The sequence below is a fragment of the Meriones unguiculatus genome, chromosome 10, assembly GCF_030254825.1.
Source record: "Meriones unguiculatus strain TT.TT164.6M chromosome 10, Bangor_MerUng_6.1, whole genome shotgun sequence".
Taxonomy (NCBI): domain Eukaryota; kingdom Metazoa; phylum Chordata; class Mammalia; order Rodentia; family Muridae; genus Meriones; species Meriones unguiculatus.
Window position 1 is genome coordinate 89,303,136 of NC_083358.1, and position 26,001 is coordinate 89,329,136.

General features: G+C 40.9%; 1 protein-coding gene across 2 annotated transcripts; it reads left to right on the plus strand.

Moving 5' to 3' along the window:
• The first annotated feature begins 274 nt into the window (after positions 1-274).
• Positions 275-22,863, plus strand: Rtca (RNA 3'-terminal phosphate cyclase). Of its 2 annotated transcripts, XM_021642721.2 has the most exons (11): positions 275-506; positions 616-716; positions 1,823-1,966; positions 5,050-5,173; positions 9,373-9,431; positions 11,202-11,343; positions 12,933-13,057; positions 14,814-14,872; positions 17,187-17,281; positions 18,260-18,364; positions 22,507-22,863. In XM_021642721.2, the coding sequence occupies exons 1-11, from the start codon at positions 462-464 to the stop codon at positions 22,606-22,608; spliced, it is 1,101 nt and encodes a 366-aa protein (XP_021498396.1). In that variant the 5' UTR covers positions 275-461; the 3' UTR covers positions 22,609-22,863. The 2 variants fall into 2 exon arrangements, with proteins under 2 accessions (XP_021498396.1, XP_060248825.1); XM_060392842.1 differs by lacking the exon at positions 275-506 and having other exon boundaries at positions 1,808-1,966.
• Positions 22,864-26,001: the final 3,138 nt, after the last annotated feature.

The following is a 26,001-nucleotide window of genomic DNA, read 5'->3' on the forward strand; positions in this document are numbered from 1 at the left end:
TATTGGGTAAAAACAGTATTGCGATTAGGAGACAGAGCTGTTTCATCACACAACTCAGACTCATTTCCCAGTCTTTGAGCTACCCATAATTGCGGATATAAAATACCAGCCTGAGGGAAAACGAAAAAAAAAAAAAAAGGTCTTCTGGAACCTGAAGGTTTTACTGTGTCACCCCCTTGTGGCCAGCCCAGTTGCCTGCCAGTTTGGTTAGACTAAAAAAGGTCGCTCAATGTGCGGCCTCTTTGAGCGCTAGGAAGAGCGCATGCGTACAGTCTGCCGGTCAGGTTCATTGAGGAATTCGTTCCCGCAGGAACGGTTTTCCAGGAGACGCTAATTCTTCTTCCTTCCGGTGAGCTCCGCCCGGAAGCGCAGTGTCCGGGCTGCGGGATTGCCGGCGCCTGGTCCCGTTCCTGTTGCTGCCGGGGCGTGGTCGCTGCCGGCCGGGCTCACGCGCGCCAGCCATGGAGGGGCAGCGGGTGGAGGTGGACGGCGGCATCATGGAAGGGGTGAGTGCCGGGCTGCGTGGGCCTGGAGCGAGCTGGGTGGCTGCGTGGGTCCGGAGCGAGCTGTGGCGGCGTGGCCTCCATTCAGCGTCTTCTCCCTGGTGCTCTGCAGGGCGGCCAGATCCTCAGGGTCTCCACCGCCCTGAGCTGCCTCCTGGGCCTCCCTTTGCGCGTGCAGAAGATCCGCGCGGGCCGCAGCACGCCGGGCCTCAGGTACCTCGGGCCGGAGGGCGGGGAGCCCACTTGCAGAGTTTGGGTCTGGGGACTGGGAGTCCCGGGATGGGAGCCCGGGTTGTGGGGCGGAGGTGGCCCTTGTCCTCCTTTTCTGTCCCTAGGACAGGCTGCAGGTTGTCTTTACGGAGCACTGAAACAGGGCAGTTTGTCCATGCATTTTGCCACTGGTGTTTGTATCATCTTCTTTCTTCATCTTCCTTCTTCCTCTTCCAACCCCCCCTTCCGCCCCCCCGCACACACACCCCAGTTCAGGGTAATCCCCAACTCCCTTCGGGAGAGTAACCTTGAACTTTGATGCTCCTGCCTCCACCTCTCAAATGCTTGTCCTCCTAATCAGTCAATCAGTCTTTTCATAAGAATAGAAGTCAAATTGTATTAGCTCAGTCAATCTTTCTTTTCCTAAGAATAGAAGTCAAATTGTATTAGCGCACACCCTCAGTTTAAGTTAATTGTATCTTTTGAGGCCTATTTAAATGGTCACATTTTATGTGTATTTAGGCCTCAACACAGGAGTGTAGGGCATGAGGCATGATTCAGGCCATACAGGTATCATGGATTGGTTATTCAGTGAGATTCAAGCAAGACTGTTGGCTTTTAGGTAGTTTTAGTTTACCTTTAAAATTTATTTTTATTTTATGTGCATTGGTGTTTTGCCTGTGCGTATGCCTGTATAAGGGTGTCCAAACCCCTGGAACAGGAATGAGAGCCAGTTACTGAGCTGTTGTGTGGGTGCTGGCGACTGAACCCTAGTCCTCTGGAAGAGCAGCCAGTGCTCTTACCCACTTAGCCTTCTCTCCAGCCTCTAGTTTACCTTTTTTTTTTTACACATGTAATTTGTAACAGTTCACCACTGTATTTTTGTTTTTGTAGCCTAAATAAGCATTCTTGAAACCTTTAAGAAGTCTCTAAGCAGTGAACGCAAGCACACTAAAACAAACAAACAAACAAACAAAAAACCTTCAAGTGAAGGTCTGCCATTGAAGACATCAGGCATGCTTTCTGGCCATTGCTCTTGTAACTGTGACATAGAGTGGGGTAGAGGCAGTCTGATCGCACACGTTTTGATGCAGTATTATGACCTGAAGGCCTCAGCATTTGTCTGGACTGGAAATGGTTCGAGATTTGTGTGACGGGCACCTGGAAGGGGCGGAAATCGGCTCGACAGAGATAACCTTCACCCCCGAGAAGATCAGAGGTGGGATCCACACAGCAGATACCAAGACAGCAGGGTATGTCTTAACTGTCCCTCCGCGCAGACTCGGATTCAGACGTGGGCTCTGTTGCTTCCTGAGAGTGCTCGGTAGCCCTGTTGAGGTTCTGTTCTCTCCCTTTTAAAATGTAAATAATAGACCTACTTGTTCAGTTGTAGCTGTTATTATTTCCAGAATTGTTTTTTGAGACAAGCTCTCCCTATATAATTGACATAGATGTTGAACTCATCAGCCCCTGAGGTGCTGAGATTATAGGCATGTGTCACTATTTCCTGCTTTTCCCTTATTGTCTTAATAAAATATCTGTGTAACACTAGAAAATTTTGGAGGCTGGCCTTGCATGTCCAAGGTCCTGGGTTTAATCCGCAGCACCGAAGGAGGGGGAAATGTTCAAGTCTAAAACTTTCAAATATCCTGATTACCTCCTTTTCCCTAGGGAAGTGGAGTTGGAGCCTAGTTGAGTGGGGGAGTACTTGATTAGCATGAACAAGTTGCCAGGTCCAAGCCCTACGACCAGAAAACAAACATGAATAACTAAACCCCTGCGAAAACCAACCCAGCCTTCTGGGAAATGGGTATCTTAACACATTTCTAAGCATTCCTCATATCATCCCACGATAACAGAATGTGGCGAGGAACCAGTGTTTGGATTGCTTTTGTGAGCTGTTTGGCTGATTGCTTCCTTTTGCCCCTGGTACTGGAGTGCAAACCCACTGCCTCAAGAATCCTGGGCAAGTGCTCAACCACTGGGGTTCATCCCCAGTCCCTGATTGCTTTTTGAAGTAGATTTTTTTAAGACTAATTTTCTGTTATTAAAATCTGACAGTCTAAGACATTGTATTATAAACCTTTTGTCAGTTTGTTCAGAAGTAACTTTTTAAATAAAGCGTGGTTATTTTAGGAAGATGTTTAGTAGTACCACATGAGACCTGAACTATGCTATAAGTAGACTTCTGTGCAAAGGGGCCTGTGATTGGGCCTAAAAATGAGATCTGTCAAGTGAGAACTTTCCTAAGGCAAGGAAAGAATTTAAGATATCTTAACATTAGCACAATATTTGTTGTTTTGTACTAACAAGGAAGAAAAAAAAATCATAGTTACCTTTTTAAAAATTAGAACAGTCACAGAATTTGAAGCTGTAAGAGAAAGCATTTATTCCAAACCTTCCATGTTGTATTTAGGAAGTTAAAGTCCACTGATATTAAGTAATTTACCCATGGTCTTGGAATTAGGGTAAGAACTGGAATTAGAATTTAAGTCTTTAGCCTTCTAATTGTTTTTTCACCCTGAAACAAGTAACTCTGTAGTTCTGGAACTCATTCTGTAGACCAGGCTGGCCTTAAACCCACAGAGGTTCTCCTGCCTCTGCCTCCCTCCCTAGTGCTAGGAATAAAAGTGTATGCCACCACCACCTGGCTATGCCTCCTAATTTTAAATTTATTTATTTATTTATTTGTATTTGTGTGCATGTGCATGCATGCTTGGGAGTGTGGGTAGAGGTCAGAGGACAACCTGTGGAAATCAGTTTTGTCTTACCATATTTGTCACAGGAATTGAACTCAGGTCATTAGGCTTGTGTCTTGTGCCTTTACTGGCTGAGTCATTTCTCCATTCCTTGTCTCCTAATAGATTAAAAAGGGAGAGAATTAAGTTTGAGGTTGATAGTCCAGTTCCATGTAGGAAATTCACAGTAGTGGAGTCCTAGCAGGAAAGCCCATTTCTGTACTTATCACACTCCATTTTACCCCTGGTTGTGATTGCAGTACTATGAGCTTTGTCCTGCGTCTGGTCTTGTGGTTCGTAACTCTTCTAAAAGTAAGGTTTTCCTTACTGCTTCCAGAATCTAACTTAACCCAGGAGAACACATAAGCCCTTTAAATGTTGGATTACTTAGAAGAGCATGAACAGTGGGTTCAGAAGTTACAAACTGTGGTTTGTAAGTAAGCTAAGCATCTCTTTTTTGTTTGCTCTCAGACTCCACTTCTAAGGAGAATATTTCATGTTGCCTGCATTTTCCTTTCCACTGCTACGTGCATTTCTCAGCCAATGAACATTTAGAGCATTGATGAAACTGCTTATCAATAATAGAAACTTTTGAAATGTCCCTTTGAGTAAGAGATTTGTTAGAGTTGTAACACCATGGATAGACAACAGAGTTCGTTTGCGAAGCATTCAGGCCCCAGCAATTGAGACTTTGTAATTGAGTACACATGTATCTGTTATATGATGTTAAAGGATTTCTTTTGATTGTAGATGCTATTCCTAATTCCCTTTAAAACTTCTGAAGAATGTGATTGCTGCCATTTTAAAGTAGGACAGTAATCATTCATTTAAAAAAGTCTGACCAAATACTTAATTTTTAAAAACCCTTTATGTTCTGTGGCTAAGTTTTGTGATTCTTAATGTTGACTATAAAGAGAAAACTTCATGTTAAACGTTCAGTTTCCAGTCTTTGTAAAAGACTGTCGTGTCACATGAATTCTGTGATGGTAGGAACGATACTATGATATTTTCATGGTGTCCTGTGCTTGGTAACAACCGAAGTGTAAGCGGTGGCTGTTTCTAGTCTTGGCTGTTGTGAATGCATTTTACATAAACTGCTGCTTTCAAGAATAGTTTCAGAAAATGTTTGAAGGTTTTATCCTCCTCTCCCCCCTTTCAGTTTTTTGAGACAGTTTCTCTGTGTAGCCCTGGCTATCCTGTAACTCAAATTGTAAACCAGGTTGGCCTCAAACGCATACCCACCTGACTCCACCTCCCAGGTGCTAGAATTAATGGCTTGTGCTGCTACTGCCCAGCCACATTTTTACTTTTAATTTAATTAAAAATTCTTTTTTTGTTGGCGTTGGGTACTCAACCCCAAGGCCTCACAGATGAGAGGCTGAAGCCTTTTACTGTTGATTTACCACCTCCGCCCAGTTTGCTTACCTTTTTACTTTGCAATACTTATTTAAGAGTCAGGATTTTACCTTTTAGTCACTGCAGTGTTTTCTGACTTTTCCTTTGTCTGAGCTTCCAGTCACACTGATGTGTAGTAATGAGTATTACTGTTCTGAGAGTCAAAGGACAGTCCAGTTAAGCGTGTTCTGCCTTTTCCTTAGGAGTGTGTGCCTCTTGATGCAGGTTTCAATGCCCTGTGTTCTGTTTGCTGCTTCTCCGTCGGAACTACGTTTAAAAGGCGGGACTAATGCTGAAATGGCACCACAGATTGATTACACCATGATGGTAAGGGGCAACCTCGTGTTCTCTGTTTAAGAGTGACTGGAGTCTTTTCATGGACGTTCTTGTTCACGTGTTCACACGTGTTGTAGTCCTGTTGCAGGAGTGGGAATAAAATTAGGTTTAGGCTATAAATTTAGATAGTGTTCATACTGAGTATTTTAAGGACCTATAATTATGTAAATTACACCAGTTATCATATAAATCAGCCATTTTTATTTTAGTGTTGGCATGCTGAGAGGGAAGAAAAGTGGTGCAGGTTGAGTTCTCTAGTCTGAAATACCAGTGTGCCAGGAGATGGCTCCTTGGGTGAGAGCAGTTGCTGTGCAAGCCTGATGACCTGAGTTCAGCCCCCAGAACACAAAAAGGCCAGAGCTGACTCCTGAAAATGACCCTCTTGGCCACCATGCAAATGCAGTGGTGACAGCCATAAACCCCCAACCAACTAATACAGTTTTAAAATAGAAAATTCAGAAATATTTGAGCACCAACATTATGCCACAAGTGGGACATTTCCCAGCTGACTTCATGTGATGGGCTGTGATCACAACACAGCTGCGCAGGGCACTGTACGGTGGCATGTGTGTTCTGTGTATACCACGTGTGAATGTGAGTGAGCTTCATGTTTGTGTCCTGCTGTGTGTGTGCAAATTCTACAGAATCTGGCCAAGCCCTGCTGCTTCTGAGCGGTTTCAGGTAAGGATCTTCAATCTGTTTTAGTGTTTTGTTTTCCTGTAGGTTTATTGTAGCACAGTTCTGCACAATTAGATTTACTCCTTTAAATACAATTTTAGGAATTTTGTACAAATATATATGTTAGTCAACTTCCACAACTAAGATAGTGGAATAGTTTTATTTAAAAAAAAAAAAATTACAAACCCTTTGTACCTAGTCTGTCCACAAATCCTCACAACCACCATTTCTTAGTTTTGTTTTTTTTAGAGTGTCATATAAAGTACTAATGCTCTGTATAGCCTTAGGTTTTCCCCCCTCTTTTGAGACAGGGTCTTATGTATCCCAGGCTGGCCTTAAATTTGATATGTAGGAAGGGTGACCTTGAACTTCTGATCCTCCACCTTCCACCTTCAGGATGCTAGAGTTAAAAGTGTATACCACCAAGGCCAGTTTATGGGGGTGTCAACCGGGACTTATTTGTGCCAGGCATGCGCACTACCCACTAAGCTCCAGTGCTAGCTCCTGGATCATTTTTTTTCCTTTCATTTACATAATAAAATTTAAGACTCGATGTTACTGCAGTAAAGGCTAAGTGGTTGTTCTATGAATGAGCAAGTTTATCTGTCTACTCAGGGGTTGAAGGCCACTTGAGTTACTTCTATCTTTTAGCAATTTTGAACAAGTTCACCACCACTAAGATGGCAGAGACTGCCAAAATGTTCTTCAGCTCTGTCCTTTTTGTTACCCCACGAAAGCTCCTTTTCTGCATCCTACCCAGCACTAGGTGCTGTACACCCCTCCCTCTGTTTGAGTTGAAATGTTTTGGAACAAAGCCCAGGGCTTTACATGCGTTAGGCAAGTGCCCTGCCCTGGGCTACATCGACACTCCTGTCTTTGAAAAAAAAAAAAAAAAAAAACAAGATCACAGAAATTTACTGCTGTCTCTACCGCCTACACATATGGAGATAGCCTAGAGAAGTGAGTAAAACTCTCAAGAAGATCTCATGTTTTCCTAGGCTTCAGCTTAAATACCATCTTCTTCTGAAACACTGCCATTCTGATGGATGGCATCATCTTTTTAGTTAGTGTGCTGAGATGTGCAGTGAAAGTCACCTTCACCAGGTGGTTGGTGGCACTCAGGAGGCAGAAGTAGGCAGATCTGCAGGGACTTCCAGGACAGCCAGGCCTACACAGAGAAACCCTGTCTCAAAAAACAAGACAAAACAAAGATACTTTACCTAGTAATTCACGTAGAGGAAACTACTCTAAATATAGACTACAGTGAAATGTGAGTGTTAAAGATATTTGAGCACAGCCTGTATAAACTGTGATCGTCATTGTGTAGACAAGACTCCTTACAGCAGTGATTCTGGTTCTCAGCCCGTGGGTCTTTGCGCTTTGGGGGGGTCACATATCAGATATCCTGCATGTTGGATATTTACATTGTGATCCATAACAATAGCAGAATTACAGTTATGAAGTAGCAGTGAATGATTTTGTGCTTGGGGGCCACCACAACATGAAGAACTGTATTAAAGGGTGGCAGCATTAGGAAGGTTGAGGACCACTGCCTTAGAGGACAGTTCAGTAAATTCTGCTCAGGTGACATGTCATAAAAATATTGCTTGGGCTTCTGTAAAGCAAAGGACACCGTCATCAAAACAAAATGACTGCCTACAGATTGGGAAAGAATCTTCACCAACCCTCTATCTGACAGAGGGCTAATATCCAGTATATACAAAGAACTAAAGAAGCTGAAAAGCAGCAAAACAAGTAATCCAATTAAAAAATGGGGAACGGAGCTAAACAGAGAATTCTCTGTAGAGGAATATAGAATGGCAGAGAAACACTTAAAGAAATGCTCAACGTCATTAGCCATTAGGGAAATGCAAATCAAAACAACCCTGAGATTTCACCTTATACCCATCAGAATGGCCAAGATGAAAAACACAAATGACAACACATGTTGGAGAGGTTGTGGAGAAAGGGGAACCCTCCTCCATTGCTGGTGGGAATATAATCTGGTACAACCACTTTGGAAGTCAATCTGGCGCTTTCTCAGACAATTAGGAATAGCGCTTCCTCAAGACCCAGCTATACCACTGCTAGGCATATACCCAAAATTTGCTCAAGTACACAATAAGGACAGTTGCTCAACCCTGTTTGTAGCAGCTTTATTTGTAATAGCCAGAACCTGGAAACAACCCAGATGTCCATCAACGGAGGAATGGATACAGAAATTGTGGTATTTTTACACAATGGAATACTACTCAGCAATCAAAAAGGAGGAAATCATGAAATTTGCAGGCAAATGGTGGGATCTAGAAAAGATCATTCTGAGTGAAGTATCCCAGAAGGAGAAAGACAAACATGGAATATACTTGCTTATATAGACCTAAAAGATAGGATAAATATAATGAAATCTATACACCTAAAGAAGATAATCAAGAAAGTGGACACGGGATATGATGATCTATTCTCATTTAGAAAGACAAATGGGATATGCATTGAACGTATGACAGGAGTCTACCACAGAAAACATCTGAAAGACTCTACCTAGCAGTGCTCCAAAATAGATACTAAGACTCACAACCAAACCTTCGGCAGAGTGCAGGGAATCATATGAAAGAAGGGGAGTCTGATGTGGAAAGGATAGGAGCTCCACAAGGACCAAACGTATCTGGGCACAGGGTCTTTTCTGAGATGGACACTCAACCAAAGACCATGAGAGGATAAAACCTAGAACCTCTGCTCAGATGTGACCCGTGATAGCTCAGTAATCAATTGGTTTCCCATAGTAAGGGGAACAAGGACTATTTCTAACAGGAACTCAATGACTGGCTCTTTGACCTCCCCACCTCCCGAAGGAGGAGCAGGACTGTTAGGCCACAGAGGAGGACTTTGCAGCCAGTCCTGAAAATACCTGACAAAAGGGAGTCATATGAAAGGGGAAGAGGTCCTCCCCTATTAGTGGACTTGGAAAGGGGCAGGGAGGAGATGAGGGAGGGAGGGTGGGACTGGGGAGGGAATGAGGGATACAGCTGGGATACAGAATTAACAAAATGTAACTAATGAGAAAAATAAAATTATGGAAAAGAAAAAAGAAAAAATATTGCTTGGGAAGAACTTATGTTATGAAAAATGTGTCTAATATGAAATGGGAGAAAGCAAAGGTAAAGCGTTTGAATATCTAGTAAAATTTCCAGAGAATTGAGAATGCATAAGGGAAGGGGGCTCACCAGTGCCCTCTTCTGTCTTTTCGTGCACACTTGATACTGTCAGGGCGGATTCCTGGGATCAGGTGTGCAGAGCTGTCTTCTCTTAGACTTGCACAGTTCTGCTTAACTAAATGCCAAACGTGTAGCTGTGTAACAGATTTTCTTGTTTGAACGATAGCATTGGTCTCAGTACTTGCTGCCTGTGTACCTGCGTCACCTACTGACTAGCTCACTGCATAGTGTTTTTAATTTAGTAATTAAACTTCTGAGTCTCTGCATTCTGGTGGCTAAAGTAACAACTGACTTTTTCAGGTTTTCAAGCCAATTGCTGAGAAATTTGGTTTCAAATTTAATTGTGACATTAAAATGAGGTAAGTTGCTGAGTCCTTACTGCTTGGTGCTGGGGATTCAACACATGTGCATGCCGCCTGTCCCCTGCCGCTGACCTGCATCCCAGCCCTTAGCCTTTTTAATCTGTTACGTGTTCCGAACGTAGTGGAAAACTTAGATTTAGAGAACTGCTACTTTGATACTCTTCTTTTTTTTGCTTTCTGTTTTTGTTTTTTTTTTTAAATAATTTATCTAATTTTTATATGCATTAGTGTGAAGGTGTTAGATCCCTTGTAATTGGCAGTATAGACAATTGTGAGCTGCCATGTGGGTGTTGGGAATTGAACCCGGGTCCTTGAGCTATCTCCCCAGCCCGTTTTCTGTTTTTTAAGACAGGGTTTCTCTGTGTAGCCTTTGCTGTCCTAGACTCAATTTGTAGACCAGGCTGGCCTCAAACTCACAGCGATCTGCCTGTCTGTGCCTCCCCAAGTGCTGGGATTAAAGGCATGTGCCACCACATTCGGCACTTTGATACTCTTAATGCATTGTGTTAATGCATTTCTTACAGAAAATAATTGTACTTTATGGCTTAAAGATATAAACTGTAGAACTATGGGACCTTACTAGCTACCAGTGGCATTCATTTGTTTCTTGAGAGAAATATTTTCATGGAGATTTCTACAAGGAGGGAATCTTCATAGCTAGTGTTATCTATGCCTGTGTTATTCGTATCTGTGTTATTCATGCCTCTGTTGTCCACACCTGTGTTGTCCACACCTGTGTTATGCACACCTGTGTTACCCATGCTTCTGAACAGGAGGGTTACTATGTGTGGGCAATGCACTAGGCACTCTGTAGCCATAGAGAGACTGCTCCACAGTGCAGTGAGAATTGACTTCCTAAGAGCTGTAAGGCTGTCCTGTGCTGTAACAAGAGTAAAGTCTTCCGCATGGAGCTTAATACTTTATGGTCTTGCCCCAGTTTTCCTCTCTAGTTTCATCTTCCCTACTACTTCCAAGTTGTCATAGTCTAACTTGGTGGGTTGCCCACAGTCTTAAAACTACTTTGCACCTTTAAATTCATGTTATTTATCCCCTGCTTACTTAAAAATTAAAAAATATATTCAAAAATAGAAAATATAATTCCTTGTGTGAATTGTTGATAAACACATTTATTCGTTTATCTGTTGGAACCTCTTTGCAGCCATACTTACAATCTTAGTAGATTGTAAACTACGTCATCTCCTTACCAGATTGAGGTTCCTGAAGATGGAAGCACAGCAATTCTCAGCATCTGCAATAAATGAATAGAACTGAGCTATAGTTTTACCTCAGGTATTAATCTGAGTGCCTGGCATGTGTTGTTTTAGGCCTAGAAAAAAAGAAACTAGCAGAGCCAGTGTTGAAGAGCTTCTTCTGCCCGCCAGCAGCTCTCAGAGTAGAAGCTGCTGAGGAGGAAGATGTTCTGCACAGACTTACGTGGTTGTCACTGTGCTGTACGCACCGAGCACCTGGTCGTCTCATGTAGCTAGAGGATGATTTCTTTGGGTGCTGGGGCTTGAACCCAGGGCCTCACATGCACATGCTAAGTATACCTTCTCTCTCTGAGCTATACTTATGGCCAGAGATTCAGTAGTCACATGGATCTTAACACCACAGAGGGGACATCTGAGAGTGCAGATATTGTTTAGACCTTTCCATGAATTTCCACAAATTATATATCCGTTGAGATTTTGTTACTGTAATGCATTGTTAAGCTTTGCTTTGTTTTGTACTCAGTTATGGAGTAGGTGTTTGTTCTATTTTTCCTAGGGGCTATTACCCAAAAGGGGGTGGTGAAGTGATTGTCCGAACGTCACCAGTTAAACAGTTGGACCCAATAAATCTGACTGACCGTGGCTCTGTGACTAAGATTTATGGGAGAGCTTTTGTTGCCGGTGTTTTGCCACTAAAAGTAAGTTAAGTTGTCGTGGTGCTCTTCCAGTGTATGGACACCTTGCTAGTAATAGGGCGTTGAGAATTTTGAAAGTATTTTTTTCTTTCAGAATAAGAGTTCTCAGACAGTTTGAAGTTTTGCTTGTTTATTTTTCTTTCTTTTGAGGTTTTTGTTGTTTTAAAACTGGGTCTCATGAATAGTTCCTCCTTCCTGGATCTTACTGGGTACACCAGATGGTCTTGAACTTTCCAGTACTCCTCTTGCCTCTGCTGCTCAGTGTTGTTAGTTTGTCTTTTTCAAAACTGGGACTCATGTAGCTCTGATAGAGCTGATGATGGCCTTGAATTTACAGGCCCAGCAAACCCCAGGATTTCTGTATGCTGGACACACACTGTGAAGCCTGAGCTGCATGCCCCAACTTGGAAAGTCTGTTAAGTTACATTTACTTATTTTGAGGGGTAAGGATAGGGCTGCATTCCATGTGTACATGTAGAAGTAGGGATTGGTACACATGCCGTGGTGTGTTTGTGGAGGGGAAAGAGGTCAGCTGACAGGAACCGTTTATCTCCACCGTGTGAGCCCTGGGCCCCAACTCATGCCAGCAAGCCTGGCAACAGCTGCCTTTACCCACTGAGCCATCTCAAGATTGCCCAAGAAGCATGTATTTTGTTTGAGACAGGGTCTTACCGTGTACAACAACCTGGCCTCGAACTCACAGAGTTCCATTTGTCTCTGCCTTCCAAATGTTAGGATTAAAGGTGTTCCCCACTCTGCCTGGCAGAACTTTTTTTTTTCGATTAATTAAATTAAATTAAAACAAATATTTATTTATTTATTGGTGTTTGGGTTGCACGTGTCTGTCTGAGAGAGTCCGATCCACTGGTACTTGAGTTATAGATGTTTGTGAGCTGCCATGAGGGTGCTGGGAATTGAACCCAGTCCTCTGGAAGAGCAGCCAGTGCTCTTAACCGCTGAGCCATCTCTCCAGCCCCTATCTGTTTGTTTTCTAAAGTTTGTTTTATTTTTACATGTATGGGTATTTTGCCTGCATGTAGATCTGTGCCTTCTGAGGCCAGAAGAGGGTGATAGGTCCTTTGGGACTGGAGTTACAGATGGTGGTGAGCTGCCTATATGGGTGTGTGGGATCAAATGTGGGTTCTCTGGAAGAGTAGCCAGTGTTCTTAACTGCCGAGTCATTGCTTCAGCCTCCAGCTTATTTTACTTTAATGTGTATGAGTTTTGTGTGCATGTATGCTTGTACACCACATCTGTGCTCTGTATCTGCAGAGGTCAGAAGATGATGGCAAATCCTCTGAAACTGGAGTTAAGGGGCGGTTGTTAACCACCATGCAACTGTTGGGAACTGAACCTGGCTCCTCTGCAGAGCAACAAGTGCTTTGAACTGTTGAGCCATCTCTTCAGTTCCCAACAACTTAATGTGAATGTCTTTTCATTTAAACGTTTCTTAAAAGTTACTACTCTCTCTTGAGGTTTAAAACAGTGAAGCATTGAAAGGTTAACTATGTTATATAATTTTGAAGGACTGAAAGCAGCTGTCTAAATAACCAGTGACAAATTTGTTCTCCTTTTCTGGTTTGCCAAAATAGGTAGCAAAAGATATGGCGGCGGCAGCTGTGCGATGCATCAGGAAGGAGATCCGGGATCTGTATGTCAGCATCCAGCCTGTGCAGGAAGCCAGGGACCAAGCCTTCGGCAACGGAAGTGGAATCATGTGAGAGCACACACTTAGAATTAGTTGAGACCCTGAAGTCATTGTCCCCTTCAAAGGGTTGAAGGGCTTTTGTTCAGTTCATCGTTCTCCAACATATTTGTAAGGACATTTCTACCTAAAACAGCAGCTTAGTGAATTAGTGTGATTATTCTGGTTGAGGCTTGGTGTTACATGGATGTACTTCCCAAACTCAAGAAACTGGGGCAAGAGGATCATGAGTTTGAGGACATCTAGACCAAGACTGCATGATTAGTTTGGAGGCATCTGGGACTATTTATCAAGATATTGCCTTAAACCAAAATGTAAAAGCAAAACACAGAAGAAAAAAAAGAAAAAGAAAAGGTCATTTTGATTTTTTTTTCCGGTGTATTTTGTAGACCCTTGTAATTTGTAGGACTTTATCTGTTGGTTTCATATCTACAGTTCAAGCAACTCCAGATAAAAGTATTTGGGGAAAAAAAAAGTTTACGTTCTAAATGTATACAGGCAGTTTTTTCTCTTGTCATTTCTTAAGTACTTAAGTACATTGTGACAACTATTACAAAGTGTGTACGTTGCAGTACTATTTATTCTAAGTACTCTAGAGATGATTCAATGTATATGGGAAGATGTGCTTATAAGATCAGTATCAATGTTCATTTCTTTTTGGTTTTTGACTTTTGAAACAAGGTCTCATGTAGTCTAGCCTGACCTCGAGCTTGCTTGTAGCCAAGGATCACTTTGAACTCATGATCTTCCTGCTTCCTTTCGGGGAGCACAGACATGCTCCAGCCACATGCCCAGCATGTTACTTGGTTTGTTGAGACAGGATTTCACTCCATAGTCCAGACTGGCCTCAGATTTTCAGCAATCTTGATGCTTCCCCAGTGCGGGAATTACATTGCTAGTTGATACGGTGCCATTTAAATTAAGGACTTAAACTTGGATTTGAGATCCTGGAATGAACTCCCCATGAATACTGTGGGACAATTGTAGTGAGCTTAAATATTTTTAAGACTTATTTTTATTATTTTAGTTACGTATATGTATGTCTTCATGTGGGTATATGCACGTGAGTGCAGGCATCTGTGGAGTCCAGAAGGGGCCATCAGGTCTCTGGCACTACAGTTCCATGCAGTTGTCAGCTGTCTTAAGAGAGCGCTGGGCACTGAGCTTGGGTCCTCTGCAAGAGCAGTTTTCTGAACCACTGACCCGTCTCCATCCTCTTTAACTATTTAAGCTAATCAGAAAGTTGTCATTGAAACTAACACTAATGGAAATGTTTCCAGTCTTTTAAAGATACCTTAAAAGTATGAAATTACAGATATTCAGTATGTGATGTTGTCTTTAAAAAAAAAAAAAAACACTTTACTCAGAAATTTACAAAGTTTAAAGTAAGTGCTTGCCTTCTTTTCCATAATACTACCTAACTAAGCAGAACAAAACTCAAGTCTGTATGAAGACCTTTTTTATTTAAGACACCCATAGAGTGCTTGTACTGCTGTGTGCCCGTAACCACTTAGTGCTAGTGACAGAATAACTTGTGGCATTCTTTGCATGCCAGTCGATTAAAATCTGCAGAGACTTTATCCAAAGGAATCCCACTGCCCCTGAGGGCTGATGGGAGATTGTTAGTGACCTGTCTGTGGGAGAATTTCACTATTTCTGTGTAACGACCAGATTTAGCTTTGCTTTTTTAACAGTGATTGGTCTCTTGTATTTATGTAAAATTTAGAATATTACAGTGTGGATAATTATACTTTTTCCTCCTATGTAGCATCGTTGCTGAGACTTCCACTGGCTGCTTGCTTGCTGGGTCATCACTTGGCAAAAGAGGTATACATGAATGAAAGGGGTCTATAATTCCCATCACCATTGAAAATACCATCATCTGTTCAGGATACATTGTTGAGAATGATGACTGATATATTTAAGAGATACAGTCAACTAATTCTGTTTTAGAGTCAACAAATTTTTTGTTTCTTCCAACTTTGTACTTTGAAAAAATTTTCAGACCTCAAGTGGTCATTCATACACCCTCTCCTAAGTACACCAGTCGTGAACATTTAGCTACATGTTATGTACTTTTCTGAACTGTTTCAATGTTCAGTTGTGGTGCCATGCCTCAGTCATGAATACTGCGGCATACATTTCTAAATACCTGCAGATTCAGAATACTGGCTTTACACCTCAAGAGTTTGGTACACAGACACACTCACACATTACTTAAACAGGTTGCCTAGAAACAATTTGGGATGCGTTTATTTATTTTTATGTTCACATAGCTTTGGGCTGTCATGTTATCGACTCTTATTCTGCTTCATTAATGTATCTGGTTTTCTGCGGACAGTCCTGGTTGGCTTGGTAATCATAGTGTCACCCAGCCTGACAATCCTCCCGTCTTAGCTTTCCAAGTGCTGGGATTATAGGCATGCACCACCATGCCCAGCTCTGTCTTTAGTACAGAATTCTCTGTACTTCTAAACTTTTCGCCTTTTCATTTTAACTCTCATGATGCTGACATTTAGAAAAGTTCAGGACATTTTTCTCAACAGAGTCCCTCCCAGTTTGAATTAGTCTGGTTGTCTCATGCTTAGGGCTTTCCTATGAACATTTTTAGGAGGAATCTTGCAAAGATGATTTTTGTGTACAGCTTTTCTGAAGGTGTATGTGTACTTGATCATATATATTATCCAGTAAATGTAAAGATATAAAATACAAACAAAATTAGCCTTATTCTTAGTGTTTAAGACATTTTGATTTGTAGCCCAAGGATTTCTTTTAAAGAATATAGGAGAATTTGACTTTCCATACTTCTGATAGACTTGTTTCTATTCATCTTTTTACTGAAGAGTTAAGATATATGAAAAAGTAGGAAATAGAAGAACAAGGGACATAATTTAAAATGAACTAGAACCTGTTCAAATTTTTTGTTTGTTATTTGTTGTGTGAAATGGTGTCTTCACCTAAAGCTCAGGCTAACTTCAAACTCAAGACTTCTTCATTAGCATTCTTATAATGCTGGGTTTGATCTGAGAATGTTACCTGTTCCTTTTTAAGAGGATACTGGAAAAAAAAACAACAACTGTTCTATTCTGATGAAATTATCTGTGACTAATTCTAACTTGCGTAAATCACAAGTTTTAGATTGGAAACAGGTAGGGCTTTGGATTACAGCTTTGTTATAAAGTGGCTTTATAATTAAGTTTTAAAAGTTAAATTATTTTAGTTTACAGGTCTGAGTGTTTTGTCTACATGTATGTCTGTGCACTACTTTCATCCCTAGTGCCAGGGGAGAGCAAAAGAGGGTGTTAGATCCCCCGGAACTAGAATTACAGACAGTTTTGAGTTATCATGTGGAAATTGAACCTGGCAACTCTGGAAGAGCATCCAGTGCTCATGACTATATAGCCGTCTCCAATCTCTGTGGGGTTTCTCTGTGCGAGTCCTAGACTCGTTTTTGTAGACCAGCCTGTCCTACAACTCAGACATCTTCCTGCCTCTACCTCCCTGAGTGCTGGGATTACAGATATGTGCCACCATACCTGGCTGTCCAATCTCTGTTTTTTTTGTTTTGTTTATCATAGTTCTAGGTACGCTAGTGCCTCACAAGTGCAAGGCAGGTGTTCACACACATTCCCAACACATGAGCACTGTTTTTAAGAAATGTATGCCATAGAGCACATGTGAAGGTAGAGGGCAACTTTCAGAAGTTGTCATCGGGCTTGGCTGCAGGTACCATTGTCCTCTGCACCATCTTACTGGCTCCATAATTAGTATTTTTTTTAAGCAGGTACCAAATAACCTATTTTTCCTCCACTATGCATCAGCACATTGGCATTTCTCAAGCTTCATAAGATTATAAATAACATGAGATCCTTCCTGAAAAGTGCATTGCTTAAGATGAGAAGCCTAAAAAATTTTTTTACATCAGTGCTAATTTGGATGTGCCAATTTATAAACTTCTTGATTGTTTGTTTTTCTGAGACAGAATTTCACTGTAGCCCAGGTTGACCTTGAACTTGGAACAATGCTAGTTTAGGTTCTTAAGTGTTGGGATTTCATGTTTTTGTCACCTTACTCAGTTCAGTTAAACTTGGTGAGTTGGAGTAATTTGTTGTTCTTTTCTTTTTTATTATGTCTGTTTTAGGTGTGAATGCAGACAAGGTTGGAATTGAAGCAGCTGAAATGCTATTAGCAAATCTTAGACATGGTGGTACTGTGGACGAATATCTACAAGACCAGGTAATGACACTTTCAGGATCAAAACCTTTTTCCCTGCTGGATTTGAACATAATTATGTTTCATACAGATTTCTTTAGTTGTGGCATATTCAGACACCTTAGTCTCATTCTCTTGGTCTCAATGCAGGGCATTTCCATTCTAGGCCATACACACACACACACACACACACACACACACACACACACACGCACATACGCACATGTGCGCACACACGGTCTCATGGTTCACTTTTTGTGAAGTGCTGTTGAATATTTGTACCTCTTCTTTTGAGACAAGGTCTCAGTCTCTAACCTCACATTCTCCATTCTGCTTCGGCCTCTTGAGTGTTGGGATTATAGGTGTGCACCACCAGGCTTGGTAGAGAAGATGTTTTTATGTTTCATTGTCTCTGTGTTTTCCTTTTTACCATATCTTCCTCTCGAGGCACCAGTCTACTTTTAGAAATGTGTTCTCAGGCTGGCTCAGTGGTAGAGCTGTTCCTGTCTAACATGCCTGGAGCCTTGTGGCTAATCCTCCGAATAAAAAAGAAAAGGAAGGAAAAGGAAGGCTCTTCAGGATATCTTGACCGTTTTCTTGGGACAGTTTTCCTTATGTTTAGTCATTTTCTTCTTGCCTAAAGACACATTTTCAGGAATTCTGTAGTCTCTCCCTTTACCTTTTAGAATGGAATTTTAGAAGAATAGAAAAACTTATGTATGCCAGCTTGCAGAAGTATTAGGGTCTAATTATGTGAATCAACATCCAGCTCTATCTTATTCTGAAACATAAATTTTTAAGTGAGCCTTGTTAAGCATTTACCAAGCCACAGACTGATTAACACACACTCTTTGTCACCATCTCAAGCTTCTGGGAGTATCAAGAAAATAGAAATTATTCTTTTAATTATTTTATAAAGCTGTTTTGATTTCTAGAAGCATTTTCCTTATGTGTGGCTGTAGAATTTGAAATTCTGGTGTTTTTCTTCTTATTTTTTGATAGCTGATTATTTTCATGGCACTGGCCAATGGAATTTCCAGAATAAAAACAGGACCAGTCACACTCCACACACAGACTGCTATACATTTTGCTGAACAACTAGCAAAGGTGAGTATTCTATTAGAATGACCAGGAAACCCACTAGTAGTCATAATTGGTACTGCTCATGGGCTTTCTGGGTGGCGGGCTCTTAGCAGCTGCAGCACCTATCTGTGTATCTCACCACTGTGGGTGAGTAAGATGAGGCAGAGAGCACATTGTTTTAGGTCTATAGTTCTTGCTGTTAGTCTGGGTTTTGAGTATACCAGGAAGACACTTTTGAAGGCTCTGAGGTCCTCAGTATCAGTGAAGGCATTGTGTGCGCTCATGTTTATATCTTTTCTTCAGGACTCTTAAATATATATATATATATACATATATATATATAAATATATATATGTATGTACATATGTATGTGTATATATGTATATATAACAGTAAATATATTTATGTATTTCACTGTGAAGTTAATTTCTCATAGAACATTTACAAAATATTTCTTTTGGTTAGTAAAGCTACTTTTTAGTTCTTTTTCATTAATATACACAGCTTCTTTTCCAGAAATGTAGCATGTTTTTACTTTGGAATTTCTTTTTTATTCCTTTGCATGGTTTTAGTTTGGTTTTCTTAAGTCAAGGCCTTAGTATGTATTCTGGCCTGGCCTTGACTGTTCTAGGTAGACTAGTAGAATTTGTGATCTTCTGGCCTCAGGCTATAGAATGCTGGGATACAGTAGGAACCACCACACCCAGCTGCTTTATTCTCTGTAATATAGCTCTATAAGATTTATGACTCAGGTTTTATGAGATTGCAATCATTTTTGAAATTATAAAAGTAATTCACGTGAGGCACGGTAGTGAGTGCCTGTAATCTAGCACTTGGGGGTCAGAGTCCAGCTTTGTCTACATAGCACATTTCAGGCCAGCCTAGGCTATAAGAACAAGAACAACAAAAATATAGAAGAACTGTATCACAGTCCCTAAAGAATATTCTTCTTTTAATTTTATTTATTTGTTAATTGAAAATAATTATTTTGAGGCTGGAGAGATAGCTCAGCAGTTAAGAGCACTGTCTGTTCTTCCAGAGGTCCTGCGTTCAATTCCCAGCAACCGCATGATAGCTCTCAATCATCTATACCCTCTACTGCCTTCTGGTGTGCAGGTGCACATGCAGATAGAGCACTAATATGCATAAAATAAATAAATCTTAAAAAAAGAAAATAATTATTTTCATACAAAATATTTTGATCTGGTTTCCCTTCTCTCATCTCCTCTCAGATCCTCCCTATCTTCCCACACTTCCAATTCACACCTTTCTTATAAAAGCAAGCAAGCAAGCAAGCAGCAAAGACAAATAAGAATAAAACAAAACAAACTAAAACAACAACAACAACAACAAAAGAATAAGAAAGAAGCAAAGAGAAAATACACACATACCCTAAGGCATGTGGTGGTGCTTTTAGTCCTAGCACTCAGGAGGCAAAGGCAGGTGGGCAGGTAGATTTCTGAATTTGAGGTTAACCTGGTATACAGAGCTAGTTTCAGGACAGCCAGGGCTACATGGAGAAACCCTGTCTCAAAAAACCAAAAAGAAGGAGAAAGAAAGAAAGGAAGAGGAAAGAGAAAAGAAAAGAAATATATACATATATATTTTAAACAATGTTTCCAATGGCCATAATTTATTATCTTACTACAAGGCACAATACACAGAGCTTTGAGGGTCCAGTACAGTCATCATGACAGAACACTCCCATCCGGAGTGATCAAAACAATTTTGGTGGTCAAGAGACTGGTACTAGAAATATGGTTGCCACCCTTCAGTGCCTCTGAAGAGCAGGTGCCACTACCTGCCGAGGTCCCTCCAGTGTGTCCCAGTAGGAGGATAGAACCAGGCAGAGACTCTGTGTCTGATGATGTGCAGACTGAAAAGAATATTCTTAATGAGCCATGTGTGGTCTTGCATGCTTTAATTGTAGCACTTGGGAGGTGGAGGCAGGAGGCTCAAGTCTTCAAGGCCAGCAGGTGTTATATAACAAGACCCGGTCTCAGACCTCTATCACCAAGAATAATTCACTAGCTAAAGAGAACTTGAGTATCACAGCTGTGTGGGTGCCCAGAGCCCCTGTCTCCTGCCTTGCAGTTTGTACTCTTTTTGGTTGCTGTCATTATCAGTAATAGATAGGTTTTGCTTAAATCAGGAAAAACCTGATGAGAATCAAAAGCATAATATATCTGAGACGAGTGAATATTTATAATATATATTTTTAAATTTTATGTATAAGTGCTCTATCTGCATGTCTGCCTGGACGCCAGAAGGGAGCATCAGATTCCGGAATAGATGGTTGTGAGCCACCATGTGGTTGCTGACTCAGGACCTCTGAAAGAGCAGACAATAAATACTCTTACCAGCTGAGCCATCTCTCCAGCCCTTACGATATTCTTGATTCCTTTTATTGCTGCTGTTTTAATTGTCCTAGGAATCCAAACCAATGATTTGTGCATGTCAGGCAAGCATTCTGTCACTGAGCTTCACCCTATTATTATTTTTAAGTTTACTTCTGTTTTATTTTATATGCATGGATGCTTTGCCTACATTTATATCTGTGTACCATATTTGTGTCTGTTTCCCTGGGAGACCAGAAGAGGGTGTCTGATTCCATGGAACTGGAGTTATAGGAGATTGTGAGCCTCATGTGAGTGTTGGGATTGAATCTGGGTCCTCTGGAAGAACAGCCAGTGCTCCTAAGTGTTAACCATCTCTTCAGCCCTTTCACTCATTTTTATTTCTGCTTATCTGTATGTAAGTTATTTTTTTCTCTGTCATAGACTGGTGTTTTTGCTAGTTGGTATCAAGTTTCATTCATTGAAGCCTTCAGTTTTATAGTACTTAGTATGTTCGTAGGCACTTACACATTACTTGAAGTGAGTACACAGCAGAAAGTACCCTGAGCTAGGGGATTTGTGATTCTTGCTTCTTATTCAACTGTGTGTGCATGGGTGTTGGGTGTTTTTCTTCAAAGGGGGTCTTACTAAGTGTAGTCTAGGCTGGCTTCAGATACAAGGTTCTTCTACCTTAGCCTCCTGAGTACTGGGCTTCCAGGTCTGTACCACTCGCGTGTGGCTCTTTATTGTACTCTACTGGGTGACTTGTACCGGGGTATCTTTATTTTTTCTGTGCCTCAGTTCAAATAGCTTATCTGTAAAAATCAGAGACTTCATCTATATCATCTTTTAGGCTCCATAAGTAGGCTTAAGCATAAACTTGAAATGATTCCCTATCTACCACTTGTGCTTCATATTTTCATGTTTGTAATTTGAAAAATGCAGCCACATAACGGCGTAGAGAGTTCATTCAATTCCCTTGCTCTGTGTTCAGTGTTTATTCATTCCATAGTGATTTTCTAGCTGTCTGTCAGGTATGACATTATTGGCTCTACATTGTCTGCTACATACACAGAAACTGAAGCATTGTGAACATTGCTGGTCAGTATGACCACAGAAAAATGGTTTCAGATTGTGTTTTAGAGACTCCTAAAACCTAGGCACACTTGAAATACCTTTGTCAGAATCTGAGACCTATTCAGTTGTTTTGACTTAAATTCAGTTTTGTAAAAAGGAACTGCACTTGTCTTAAAAACGATGCTTCCCGAAAACAGTGACAGAGACCACTTATTTCAAACCTGCCTTTACCTAACAAGTGAGAACTACAGCATTGAGCTCAATGATGAAGGATATTAGTCACTACCACTCCCACCCCATCCTACCTCCCGTTTCTGAACTAGCTTCTTGAATTATGTATTTAGAGAATTAAATTGACAGGAAAACTTTAATGAGAGCCAATAATGTCATACCTGACAGGTAAATGATTCAGACCCATCCATGTTTTAGAAAAACAAAAGGGAAGAGAAGAGGTGTCTTCTAACTAGCAATAGTCGATGCTTCAGAACCTACACTTGCCTTGGCTGCACATGTCTCATGTTCCTCAGTGGGTGTGGAGTGGAGCCTGAGTCTCTGTTCTGACAAACTCCACACCAGTGAACCAGAACCACAAAATAAGCTCTTGGATTTTTTTTCACAAGTCACTTGACTTTTATGTGTGTGCCTTCTTCAACAAATGGGTTTGACACTGACTCTCTATCTCCTTAACTTTGATTCTAGGATTGTCTCTCTGTCCTCTTCATGTATACTTATATATTAATACTCTGCTTTCAGGCCAAATTTACTGTGAAGAAGTCAGAAGAGGAAGAAGATGCATCTAAGGACACTTACATCATTGAGTGTGAAGGAATTGGGATGGCAGATCTACATCTCTAGGGTGTTTCCATAAACTGTAGCTCCGTGTTGCACTAATTTATTTCATACATGCTGCAGCACAGTGGATACGAAGTAAGACATTACAGGACTTACTCAAGTAGGAGATGAGGCATGGTACTTGCAGTTGCTGAGAATGCTTCATCATGTTATGCTGACCTTGACTATCTCCTGAAGTATAGACAGTGAAGATAAGACTTGAATATGTATAATAGTCAATTTCAATATTAAAGTATTGAAATAAATGTTTATATTCAAGTATGAGTTGCGTGGTTTTTAATATAACAAACTAAGCCAGGGACGTAGATTGGGTCTGTCATGTGTATGTACTAGTGTCCTTACCTGCAGTTTCCACTTTCTGTAGTTGAGCTGGAACCAGGTGTGGCCCAGCAATGTTATCTAGAAAATTCAACATAAATAACTAATGTGTTGTGCGAACAATCCTTTCTGAGTAGCATGATGAGATCTCACGCATTCTGTTTCCCGCTTGTGACATGAATCATCCCTTTGTCTGGTATTACCAATAGTATATATGCCACTTAGGTGCCCATAACACACTTAGTAGCTGTTTGGCTATCAGATCCAGAGTTTTAGTATTACAATGCTTGTATTCAGATGGTACTTATTAGAATTAAGTTTTACTAGAATTAAGAATTGCTCCAGTGTGCAAATGCAGTGGGATTGGCCATTCAGGTGTGCCCAAGAGAAGTGCTTCTGCTCAGTCTCTTATCACATCACCTTAACCCTAGCAGGTTTGGCCATGTTCATCCCAAACATGTCTTGTCTTCAGCTTTCAGTTTTCCAGAATAGTTGAGTGCCTTTAGAACAGAAACGTGCCATCATCACTCTCTGCTGCTTCACACATAGCCAATACCTAGGTTTACATCGCTCCCCCGTCTTTGGAAGCAGCTAAGGTTGTGGCTCAAGTGAACCTGGCCGGATGCCCCAGCTCAGTATGCTGTGTATGTCAATGCAGTGTGTAGTTCACAATGTGGAGGGCTGTCCTGGACCTTACCGAGTGATAAGTCCAACATTGTCCAAGGTAATCCAGAGAGGGTGGTGAAATACATCCAGGAAGTCTGCAGGGAGCAAAACATGGTCATTATTCTTGCTAGTGGTTTCTATAGCCTGGGGTGGTAGGGGCGGAATAATTATTCTCATCAATGAAAAGTAATTGTTTATATATCCACAAAATAAATAAAGTCATATAAAGTTGCTCACTTCTATAATAATAATAAGATAGGAGATAATTTATTTTTAGAGAAAAGCTTTTATAATTGTAAGTCAGGCTCTCCTTCAGGCTGCTGTGACCTGTCCTGCTGGTGGAGTTTGTCAGCAGTGTTGAGGGAAGCTGTAGTGCAGACCGGGCTCCTGAGGGTGAGACTTAAAACTCAACAGCACGCATGGTGAGAGTGTGGTTGATGTTGGTAGGGATGCCACTCGAGTTCCAGTTTTTCAAAAAAGGTAGGACAACCACACAGAAAGCTTTGTTACTCTCATGTGGGACTTAATTTGCATTTTCTAAAACAATTAAGCTTCTATTTAATTCTGACTTTTTATTTCCATGTGTTTGTAAGAGACCAACAAATAGTTCTGTGAATTTGACACTCTGAACACCTCCTTAACATGATTATTTTAGGGTTTTGTTTTGTTTTGTTGTTGTTTTGTGTCAGGGTCTCAAGTAATGCAGACTGATTGTGCACTCCCTATTTAGCTGAGGCTGCTCTTGAACTCTTGATCTTCCTGTCTCCACTTCTCAAAAACTGGTATTACAGGCATACACTAACAGCCTGGCTCCTTAAGAATATTCTTTAGGGACTTCATAAAGCTCAGTGATTGCTGCTTGCAATGCACTCATGAGTCCCTGTGTTGAATTTCATGCCTATAAAATCTAAAACTAATATTCTTTAAACTCATAACCTTGGGTTTTTTTTTTTTTCTTTGTTGTTTATTTGATTTATTTTGTTTTAAGCCTTTGCTTCCTGTTTGCCTACATCAGGAGTTTAATTTAGAGAACTGGTTTCCAGCTTTCCCTGCCTACATATTTCTTCCTCAAATTGAGGTGCCTAAAAGCAGAGCAGGTGAGTGGGTTCTTCTTTTTAGCTTCTTTTTTACAACCTGCTCTTACTTCCTCTTTACAAAAGAAGTTTTGTTTTATTTCTTCCTTGCCATTCTAATATTGCTGTTATTTTATCTTGCATTCTCTTAAGACTGTAAGAAAATCTCTAGGGCGCTAGATAAATAAAGATTTGACTTACTGTTTTCTGAAAGCCTACTTTAAGATAAGCAGTTGTGTTTCCATATATTATATAAAATGAGTGGTGTTTATATGAATCATCCTTGCAACATTACATCTTTAAATAATGCCTATGTTTGTGATTATTAGACATTTTCAGAACCTTGTTATTTATTGTGCATGTAAGTATGCATGCGAGTACCTGATGTGTGTGTGTGTATCTCTGTTTGTGTTTCAAGACAGGTAGGTTTCACTATGTAATTCTGACTGTCCTGGAATGTGTTATGTAGACCAGGTTGGCCTTATACTCACAGAGATCCTTCTCCCTCTGCCTCTGCCTTCCAAGTGCTGGGAGTAAAGATGTGGGCTGGCCGCTACACCCAGTCAAAATTTTACTTCCATCTTAGTAATTTTAGACTATTATTACAGTCAATTGGTTAATAATCTTATCATTAGGTCAACAGTTTATTTTTGAGTCTGGTGTTTACTGAAAATTAAAAAAAAATTTAATATAAATTTTCTAATTTAAAAAATGCAAAGTAATGCACACTCACAAACAAGCACATGCATACATACAGAAAAGGTCTTTGATTGCCAGGTGCGGTGGTGCATGCCTGTAATCCTAGCACTCCGGGAGACAGAGGAAGGCAGATTGCTGTGTGTTCGAGGCCAGCCTGGTCTACAAAGTGAGTCCAGAACAGCCAAGGATACACAGAGAAACCTTGTCTCAAAAAGCGGGAAAAAAAAAAAGGTCTTTGTAGGTGGGTGTGCTGATCAGTGTTTTTGTTACCACAAGCTAAGTTACTTGGGAAGAGAACATCAGTTGAAGCATTGTCTCCATCAGATTGGCCCGTGGGCAAGTCTGTGGGACATTTTCTTGATCAGTGATTGATGTGGGAGGGCAAAGCACACTGTGGGCATTACCACCCCTAGGCAGGTGATCATGGCTTATGTAAAAGTAAACTGAGAAAGCCATGGGGAGCAGGCCATTAAGCAGCATCCTTCCATGGTGTCTGCTTCAGTTCCTGCCTCTAGGTTCCTGCTTGAATACCTGTTCAAACTTCCTTCAATGATGGGTTGTGATGGGGAAATGTAAGCCATATAAACCCCTTTCTTCCATAGTTGGGTTTTGTCATTACAATAGAAAGCAAACAAAGAAA